The sequence below is a fragment of the Squalius cephalus genome, assembly GCF_949319135.1.
Source record: "Squalius cephalus genome assembly, chromosome: 14".
NCBI lineage: Eukaryota > Metazoa > Chordata > Actinopteri > Cypriniformes > Leuciscidae > Squalius > Squalius cephalus.
The window spans coordinates 4,904,254-4,914,669 of NC_137135.1; the positions used below are offsets into that span (position 1 = coordinate 4,904,254).

The window sequence follows — 10,416 nt, forward strand, 5'->3', positions numbered from 1 at the left end:
GTTTCTGACTGATCTGTACAGAAACAACATGATGGAGAAAAACCTTCCTTGAATTACAGGATTTTTAACCACAGTTTCTGAAATTTGCTGAGCACTCAGTCACACACACACACACACCTCTCTCTCTCTCTCTCTCTCTCTCTCTCTCTCTCTCTCTCTCTCTCTCTCTCTCTCTTCTCTCTCTCTCTCTCTCTCTCTCTCTCTCTCTCTCTCTCTCTCTCTCTCTCTCTCTCTCTCTCTCTCTCTTTCTCTCTCTCTCTCTCTCTCTCTCTCTCTCTCTCTCTCTCTCACACACACACGTACGCGCACGAAGCGCGTGAAATCTCTGCAGACAGCAGCACTGCTCGCGGTACAATATGAGGTAATTCAGAGAGTATTTTACATCATTGAAGTCTTTTGAAACCAGAGTGATTATTTTCCACAGCGTCTTATTTCTCCTGTGTGTAAGGTCGCGTATGTGTAACAGTGATGAAGTTAATTTAATAAAGCATCCAAAACTGTGCTAGTCATGGAGCTATATCTAGCTAACGGGGCTGAGGATGTGTGAATGATTAATGACACTAAAGGCGAACATAAAAATATCAGTTGTGTTTATTAGTCATAGTACGAGCTGAGTTGGGGTAATAACAGACAGAGTAATAAAGATAAACCATAGCCTGAACACTCGTATGCTAAAAACACAGCTGTCATGCACGTGTGCGCATGCGCAGGGAGCGATCATATGTTTCCTGCTCTTGGTGTATTTAAAGGCATAATACAAGGTTTTTGGATTAAAATATCCAATAAATCACTAAAACGGTGTTATATATTTTGACTTGTGTATATTTTCATTATCCCAAATGTCCCCAAAAATGTTTAAATCCAGAGAAATCAGCTATTTCAACCTGTGTAATAATGTGTCAGGTCAAAATTGGGTCCTCCCATGAAATCTGATCTCTATCAACTGTCGGTTAATGATTATACTAAGTACGTTAGCCTACATACGAACGATATTAGGCTAATTTAAAATATGTATAACTTACTATATAGTGTATAAAAGCAATTGAACGTTATTTATTGTACCTGATAAACTAATTAGGTTTTTAAAAAGTCTTAAATTTGGTTTGATCAAATTTAAGGCCATAAAACTATTAAAAAGTATTTCGGGACGGCAAAACAGAGGTTTATTGTACTTAAGAAGTCTATGATGTCATTAAATAAATGTGAGCGCTTTGTGGTTTCAGAGCATTTTGCGGGCAGTGAATACAACACATTTATGCCAACAGTCAAGCGATAGCTTTGATGAGCTGTCAATGTTTACGTTATGGTTTTTACATTCTAGATGGTTGTAAGAGTGCGCATTTTAATGTCGATCATATCTTCTGTTTATTTTATGTCTCCTTTTGAATGAGCAGCTGGAATTAGCAAAGCATCAGACATGTCAAAATAACAGTCCCTGTGTATTTCGTTCCCTGCGCTTTCGAGAACGGACACTTCGTATCGCGTAGCTAATACGCAGTGGGGACGCAATGTAAAACACCGCACTATTAGCAACTAACTCCGTCCTGAATTGGAGCCTAGGGCAACAAGCCCGAGATTCACAGTAAGACACGAGCCACTAATAAAAAACTCCGGATAGGGATATGAACTCAACGGGGTCCAGACCTGAGTCGGATCCTTATGACATATAAGGAGGGCAGGAGCCTCCGGGGGCCAGGCTCGCTCCGTGTGAACAACATTACTTCCTAGGACAGATTTGTGCTTATGGACAGTAAATTTGTGTTTAGATCGATAACACCAGACTACCGTCAGGTCAGACTCGTTAAACGGAGAGGACTCGAGCTTGTAAGCAGGGTACCTCCATATTATAGTTTTATTACAGTTTTTCAACGAAAGTGGCTTTAGGTCAGCCGACTGAAGTGGCTCAAATGGGACCCAAGGACCGTGGAGAGGTCCCAAGCCGGTATAGAAGGGGGCAGAGGGGGTTCATCCTCCCCTTTGAGGAAGCGAACGACGAGGTCGCTTCTCCTAGTGATTGGCCAGCCACAGGAGCGTGGTAGGCTGTAATGGCCGCCACATACACCTTGAGCGTGGACGGGGTGCGTCCCGCGTCCAAAAGCTCTTGAAGGAAAGAGAGCACCACTGGTACCTCACATGAATGGGGTGCGAGGTCCCTAGCAGTGCACCAGCTGGTGAACACGACCATTTCAGAGCCTCGTAGACGGCGCTCTAGCCTCAGTAATAGTATCTAGGACTCTCTCTGGGAGGTCCCAGGATACCCGTTGAGGGGCCACACATGGAGAGCCCACAAGTCGGGGCGAGGGTGCCAAATCGTCCCGTTGACCTGTGTGAGGAGATCCTTCCTCATAGGTATAGGCCAGGGGGCTGTGTTCAGCATCTGCGCCCGCTCTGGGGACCATACCTGGGTCTTCCAGAGGGGGGCTACTAGAAGGACTGCGCATCTGCTCCTTCTGGTCCCTCGATGACCTGAGGAATCATCGAAACGGGAGGGAACGCATAGAGCGGGCGTCTGGGACAGGCATGGGCCAGAGCATCCCTGTTCTTCGAAAAGAACATTGTGCAGTGAGTGTTGCTCTCTGAGGCAAAGAGGTCGACCTCCGCCCTGCCGAACACACTCCAGATCAGATGGACTGTCTCGGGGTTAAGGGACCCCGGGGGGAGTGTTGTCCCGGGACAGCATGTCCGCATCCATATTTTGGATTCCTGGGACCAGAGCATGTGAGCGGAGTGGAGCGGGAGCAAGCGGCCGGATTTTGGACAGAGCGGCATTTTTAAAAGGATGGAGCGTTGCCCTATGTCCCGCTCATACCTGTCAACATTTGGGTACCAAAATACGGGAGACTTGGGGGGATTATGGGGGTGCTGGATGGCAGAGGCAGGCTAAATACACATTAATTGCACAGATATTAACAAATAAATACATAATATTCAATAAAAATAAACATGAATAAGACTTATTCATGTTTCTTCTTTATTTATTTTTATCGATTGCAAAAATGAAGTAGATTAAAACAACTTACGTTTTTAATATATTTTATAATGTAACAATTTCACAGTTAATCTCTAAATGAATGTAGAAACAACATAAAGACAGTATATTTTAAATATTTGTCTAACTGGTAGGAAATATACAGAAATTGAATAAAGTTATCAAACAGTTTGCACTGCATACATTTTAAATTATATATAGATTAATCCTTATTAAAGTTACAAAAGTTCTTTAGTCAAGAGCAGCGAGTGTTTTTCTCTGTTACGTTTGTTCTTTGATTAACTTCACTGACAGAAAGCTTTATTGGCTGCTGTCACTTTAAAACCATCCGCTGCCGACAGAGACGCAGATCTCACACGCGTCTCATTCTCTCACAACTCTCTGCCTTCAGTTAAGACTTTATTTAACTAATTTAAGACAGCTCAGTCTGCTCTTATGAGGATACTCCACAAAACGTGTGTTCGTTCAACTTCAAGCCAAAAGAGAACTCGATCAATGTGTCTTGGCTTGAAAGGTTTAAAACAGGGGTCTCAAACTCAACTTACCCGGGGGCCGCCGGAGGGAGAGTCTGGGTCAGGCTGGGCCGCATCAAGTATTACACAGAAAGGAGTACAACTGATCCAATCTTCTCAATCTTTATTATTAACAGGTCTTCAACATGAATGTTTCTTCTGAACATGAACTGTTCCTCTGAATTTGAACATTCCTTCTGAACATGAACGGTTCTTCATGAGCATAGGCTTCTCTTGCCTACTCTTGGCAGCGCTTCCTCTCACACAGCTGAGACACATTTGGCTTGAGGGAGGAAACAATTGAAACCCCCAGAGATGTTCATCAGTAAGTCTGGACCTGTACTTTGACTTGAACTTTGAATTGAAGTTCATGGTGGAGATGAGCTTTTAACATAGATATGCGCTCCCAAAGAGGCACACGGTCCGCTTGAACATCCTGGAGAGCTCAGGGAAGGTGGGTGGCAATTCTCTCAAAAAATGTCCAAGCTTGTCTGCGTTTCCACTCACACCTCCCTGAACTTGGCTTTGAGTTCAGAATTGCACTGCAGGTCCATGAGCTCTATTTGAAGCACAGGAGGAGTATCTTGCACATCGAAGGAGAAGGGGTCAGCAAAAATTGTCTTGAAAATGTCTTGAAGTCTGCGATCAAATTCCTCCTGTAGCTTCATAATGGCATCAGCATACTTCTCACCACTGAACGGTGTGCCCACATCCATGAGTGCCGTGCATGCTGGAAAATGGCAGAGGTTTGGGCTTTCCATTACACAAGTTTTGTGGAGAATGCCCTCACATTGTCATAGGCAGCACTCACAAACTGCCGGTGCTTTAAGCCCCTAGATCTGATATGGTTGATGCATTTCACAACAGCAGACATCACACTGTCAAACCTCAGGCATTTGGCGCTGAGGGCCTGCTGATGGATAATGCAGTGCAGAGCAATGGCCTGCCTAAACGTAGCCTACAATAAAGGACTAAGAACAATATGTAACATTAATGTAATGATTCTAATAACTTATCGGTTCGTGAATGTCTGAGAAGAGACGTACTGTAATCTGGTGGCGGTCCGCGTTGGTCTGTACAGTGTGATTTGGCATTTAGGGTAATCAAAGATTTATTTTTTGATTTTTGTTGTTGCGATCACATGGTGACACAGCTAGAATAGTCTTTCTTGTGATGGAGCAGATCCTATTGGTTGCAAATTACCCTAATTCATCCTTGCACAAGATATAAAAGAAAAAAAATGTCTTTATAAGGTGAAATGAAAGAAGAATGGTGACAATCCCGTGTTTCACCAATCCGTGTGCTCTTAGAGAAGGCGTTGTCCTGGCCAGAGTCTCAGGGTCAGTGATAGAGCATCTGTCCCACACCAGCCATTATCTGTTCTTCACTGTTTTAAGAAGTTTAGATCGTTCAGAGTTCATCTGCGGTCAAATCAATGTCTGTTTATTTAAACTGGAAAGTCATATGAGCCTTTAACACATAGACTTTTTACATTACTGTATATATTAGAGTTTAGAGATCATTTGTGTGAACAGGACCTTTTCGAAAATACAGGTAAATCAGTTCTGGCATTTTCCAATTTCCATAGGGTCAACTTCACACTATTAACTAGTTGATCATTAGCATGCATATTACTAGGATATTGGCTGTTTATAAGTACTTATAAAGCACATATTAATGCCTTATTCTTTATTCTACATCCCTTAATCCTAAACTTAACAACTACCTTACTTACTTTTAATAAGCAGTTTTTAGGAGTTTATTGAGGTATTTGACAGCCAATCAGAATTCACCTTCTGAGCTTGAGCATTTAAAGAGACAGGCGATGAAACTGCAGCGCTTGCTTATACTAAACAGCAAGTTATCGTGGATAAAAGTCTTTTTATATAAAGGTGTTAGTCGGATGTCTGACTGTCACGCAGCGTCTCGCACTCGAGATTCGCACAATCGAGACTCTCTAGTCCGAAGTTTTCGCACATTTCAAAATAAATACGACCTCACATTGTCAATGCCGTTTACATACTTCCTCCGAAACTTTCGTCCGTCATAAAAAAATTCGGATCGGATTACATTTTCTGCGTTTTTCACAATTTGTAGCAAACATTTTAAAAGGTGTTTTGACAATGCAGAGTCACCGTACAAGCGAACGGCAAAATCCAGAGCTGTTCAGGATCTGTTTTTAATATGTGGCTCCAGTATCGCTAGCAAAGCATCAAACTGAGCCACTGACATCCTGAAGTGAACCTTGAATCGCTCGGGATAATCCGGCAGTGTACTCTCCTTCCTCTCTGTGCAATCTCAGGATTGGATGATGGACCCAATATGTCCTCATTTTTTTCTCTTTTTAGAAAGAGAGAGGACAACAAAATCATCCTCACTACTTGAAGACTCTATTGTTTTGTGAATTTTTTCGCGACGGATTAATTAAAACGATAATTAATTCGAAAACTTCGGACTCAGTGTGTAAGGACCTTAAACTTAAAGTCCCCCTGTAGTCAATAATTTTATCCATTAAAACTCATCTTTGATCACCAAAATGGCATATTTAAACGTTTTTTCCTTGAAAAACAATTCTTCATGCCATAAAATATCTTGAATGTAACTCACTCACTCAGCTCAGAGATCCACTGGTTGACCTGATTGGTTACAAGGTAGTTTGTGACGTCAGAAACACCAGCGATTTCAAAGCGTGTTTTTGAGACTGTCTTTGGTTCACTGCAGTTTTAAGGAGGAAATACTCAGCAATGGTGTCGACTTATGAATTTACACATGGTTTGCCTTAAAGCAGATTAAAAACACCACATAGACACATAAACAACATTAAAAGCTGGATTTTCTTTAAAACCACATTGTGTGATCACTTAAGGCCCGTTCACACCAAGGACGATAACTATAAAGATAACGATAAAGATATAATTCTAAAAATCGTTCTCCATATTAAAGAATAACAGAGTTCACACCACAACTATAACAATAAAGATATGAGGAACGATATCGTTGGGATCACTTTCAGAACGATTTAGAACGATCAGCTGTCGAACGATAAAACACTGACAGCCAATCAGAATCCATTCTAATTTAAAGGTCTCGCGCATTTAAAATGGATCTGGATCATCCGGGCGCTCGCGTGCTTAGAATAAAAAGACCGTTATCGGTCGTTGGTGTGGACGCATATATAGTTATCTTTATCGTTATCTTTATAGTTATCGTGCTTGGTGTGAACGGGCCTTTACACCTGTCACTCTAAATGATGAATGAAGAAAACAGCTTTGCATTTAAAAGATGTTCATGTCTGTCTTTCTTCAGTGGAAAAGAAATGAAGGTTTTTGAGGAAAACGTTCCAGGATTGTTCTCCATATAGTGTCTTCAATGGGGTCCAACAGGTCGAAGGTCCAAATGTGAGTTTCAGTGCAGCTGCAAAGTCTCGACACGATCCAGCCGAGGAATAAGAGTCTTATCTAGACAAACCATAGCTCGTTTTCTAAAATAATACACATTTATATACTTTTTAACCACAAATGCTCGTAATCACGTTGAAAGGTCACGCGGAAGAACAGACCTAGTGTTTACAAAGCAAATGTGGAAAGACTAGGCTAAGTGAAGTGCCATTTACAAAAAAATAAATAAATAAAAGGTGACAATTTTGAAGTTGGAGGAGAAAATGAGATGGAGTTTTTCACCCTATCCTAGAATTTTGAACCGGAATATAATCAACGTGATTATAAAATGGCGGATGGTTTGTCTAGACTTTGAAGCTGCACTGAAACTCACATTTGGACCTTCGACCTGTTGGACCCCATTGAAGACACTATATGGAGAAACATCCTGGAATGTTTTCCTCAAAAACCTTCATTTCTTTACAACTGAAGAAAGACAGACATGAACATCTTGGATGACGTGGGGGAGAGTAGATTATCAGGAAATTTTAATTGAAAAGTGAACTACTCCTTTAATGTGTGAAACTGGCTAATGTTGTGTCCCTGTGTTTGCACTTGTGCTTCATGTAGTGTGTATGCTTGTGTCTGCGTGTGTTTGTCAGGCTGCACTGAGCGCGTGCCGCTATGAGTGGGAAGAGCCTCTTGCTGAAGGTCATTCTCCTGGGGGACGGCGGCGTGGGCAAGAGCTCCCTCATGAACCGCTACGTGACCGACCGCTTCGACTCGCAGTCGTTCCACACCATCGGCGTGGAGTTCCTGAACCGAGACCTGGAGATCGAGGGCCGGCTGGTGACCCTGCAGATCTGGGACACGGCGGGCCAGGAGCGCTTCAAGAGCCTGCGCACGCCCTTCTACCGCGGCGCCGACTGCTGCCTGCTGACCTTCGCCGTCGACGACCTGCAGAGCTTCCAGAACCTGGGCTGCTGGAAGAAGGAGTTCATGTACTACTCGGACGTGCGAGACCCCGAGCGCTTCCCCTTCGTGGTGCTGGGAAACAAGGTGGACAAGGACGAGCGCGAGGTCGGGGAGGACGAGGCCAGGGCTTGGTGCGAGGAGAACGGATGCTGTCCGTACTTCGAGACCAGCGCTAAAGACGACATGAACGTGGGGGCGGCTTTCGAGGCTGCGGTTCGGGAAGTCCTGGCCAGCGAGGATCCCATTGATCACGCTCTCCTGAGCAGCTCCATCGACCTTCACGGGAACCGTAAAGTGTCTCGCTCGTCCTGTTGCTGAGGTCTCTTTCGAATTGCTCCTGTCCATGTTAGTGTTGTCAAAAGTACCGACTTCGGTACCAAATTAAAAAAATGTGACTCTTTGAGCGCTGTGAGCGGAGTCATAAAGGCCTCTGATTGGCCGTTGTGTTCTCGAGCTCATGGGATATGTCTGTGATTGGCTACAATGATCAGCGCACGGGAGCGTTTGGAAGTGTTTTGAAAGCACTAGCAGGACCGATCTGCTGATGGACGCCTGCTTTACAACGCTCCCGTGTGAATCTGTGCAAGCGCTCGCTGAAGAGAGTCATTGATTTATATTTACAACATGTTTTTGAAACGCTGATCGTTGTAGCCAATCACAGACATATTTAATGAGCGCGCGAGTACAATGGCCAATCAGAGGCGCTTAACACCGCTCAAAGAGTCACAATTTTTAAATTTCAGTATCAACTTGGTACCGAAGTCGGTACTTTTGGCAACACTAGTCCGTGTGGACTCACACTCTCCTGCTGATGTGCCTGAGAGCTTTCCGGACCGGACGCGTCTCGTGAGCTACATGTATTTCACCCAAACTCACCTCTCCTCAGTCTGGCACAATAGCGCTGGGCAATGATTAATCGCGATTAATCGCATCCAAAATAAAAGTAAATAAATATTTTATATATAAATAACACGTTTTTCTTAAATATAGGCTATACATGTATGCGTGTGTATTTATATACAAAAATAATTATACACAGTTACATATATTATGTAAACACAAACTTTTATTTTGGATGCGATTAATCGCGATGAATCGTTGCCCGGCGCCCAATCCCTGATCATTCCCCAGTCGGAGGCTCTTCTGGTGTCTGACGAGTCTCACCGCAGATCCGGCCGCTCTTCTACATTCTGCTGTGTTAAATGCACCATCTTACTATGTTGTGGTACTCGTTTTGTCTGATGTTTTAAAATGCATAACCCCAGAGAGTGACACATTGCTGACCGCTGCTGTCAGTGATATAATATTGCTTGAGAGAAAGGGTGTTTATGTGTTATTGAAAGAAATAAGGCATTTTTTATTTATTTTGCTCATAAGTTATTTGGGTGAAGTCTGACGAGAATTTGTTTGGGTCATATTTCACCACAAATTCACCACATGTTGTGATATTATTTATCATAACACATTTTGACCACATTTTGACCACATTCTCATTATCGTAATGTGAAAAAAAAAAAAAAAAAAAAAAAAAAAAAAAACATGATCATTACTGTAATATGAAAAAAAAAATGTTTCATACCATTATTTAAACTTTTTTTTTTTTGTATTGGCTTAAATTTATGCTGGTTTCAGTAATTATTAAAAAATAATTGTGTCCAGACAGGATGAATGAATTATAGGAAGAAAAACCTTAATGTTCTTCATGCAAAGTTGATTTTGGGATGAAATATGACCATTTCTTCGTTAGATTCACCCTATTATGGTACGTGTGGTCAAACACACAACCTCAGGTTAGCACATTGCTAACAGACTGTCTGAGATGCATCGGTACAACATTACTTTTTTAGACAGAAAGGGAATTTCTTCTAATATCAAAAGATTAAATAATTGGTTTCTTTTTCTTTTGATCGAAGTTATCCTTTTTTGTTTGGTTTTGTGAGGTACAGAGAGTTGGTGTTAGATGTTAAATATCTTGTTTTTGTTTTATTTTTTTTAAAAATAATTTAGTTTCAGTTGTCAGCCTGTGTTGTGTATATTTGAGCAATTTTACAATGTCTAATTGAAGGCTGTGCTGTAGAGAGAAAGTCTTGTGTGTGTGTGTGTGTGTGTGTGTGTGTGTGTGTGTGTGTGTTTGAGGGTGAAGCCCAAAGTATACTGCGGTTTTTACATGAATGCGAGGGTCCGCCTAAAGTGCGCGTAACGCAAATTTTGTCACTAGAATAGTTTGCGCACCGAGAGATTTTTGTACCGTGCGTTACTTGTACGCACATGCACACTGAATTTGTTTTTTACTAAAAGTTCCACTAGGTGGCAACACTGTCGCGGGCCGTTGTTTTTACAGAAGAAAACTAAACTAAAGTATGGAAGCTTGTTTCCGCCACAGAATAAAAAAAAAAAAAAAAGGTAATTCTGACTTTTTATCTCAGAATTGTGTTATAAAGTCAGAATTGTGTGATATAAAGTCGCAATACGCTGATTTCACGCAGCCGTTATTTTGAAATCGAAAGCGAGGCTCCGGTGGGAAGAAAACCGGAAGTGTCGCCTTTAATCACAGGAGAGTCGT

At 42.2% G+C, this 10,416-nt stretch overlaps 1 protein-coding gene across 2 annotated transcripts; it reads left to right on the forward strand.

Annotated features, from left to right (window-relative positions):
• The first annotated feature begins 223 nt into the window (after positions 1 to 223).
• rab9b (RAB9B, member RAS oncogene family) lies at positions 224 to 10,250 on the forward strand. Of its 2 annotated transcripts, none has more exons than XM_079891927.1 (2): positions 224 to 361; positions 7,541 to 10,249. In XM_079891927.1, the coding sequence occupies exon 2, from the start codon at positions 7,563 to 7,565 to the stop codon at positions 8,169 to 8,171; it is 609 nt and encodes a 202-aa protein (XP_079748053.1). In that variant the 5' UTR covers positions 224 to 361; positions 7,541 to 7,562; the 3' UTR covers positions 8,172 to 10,249. The 2 variants fall into 2 exon arrangements, with proteins under 2 accessions (XP_079748053.1, XP_079748054.1); XM_079891928.1 differs by having other exon boundaries at positions 289 to 361; positions 7,509 to 10,250.
• Positions 10,251 to 10,416: the final 166 nt, after the last annotated feature.

What these genes read in the sequence shown, in the direction of transcription:
- rab9b (XM_079891927.1), top strand. Translation starts at nt 7,563, where the DNA reads ATGAGTGGGAAGAGCCTCTTGCTGAAGGTCATTCTCCTGGGGGACGGC.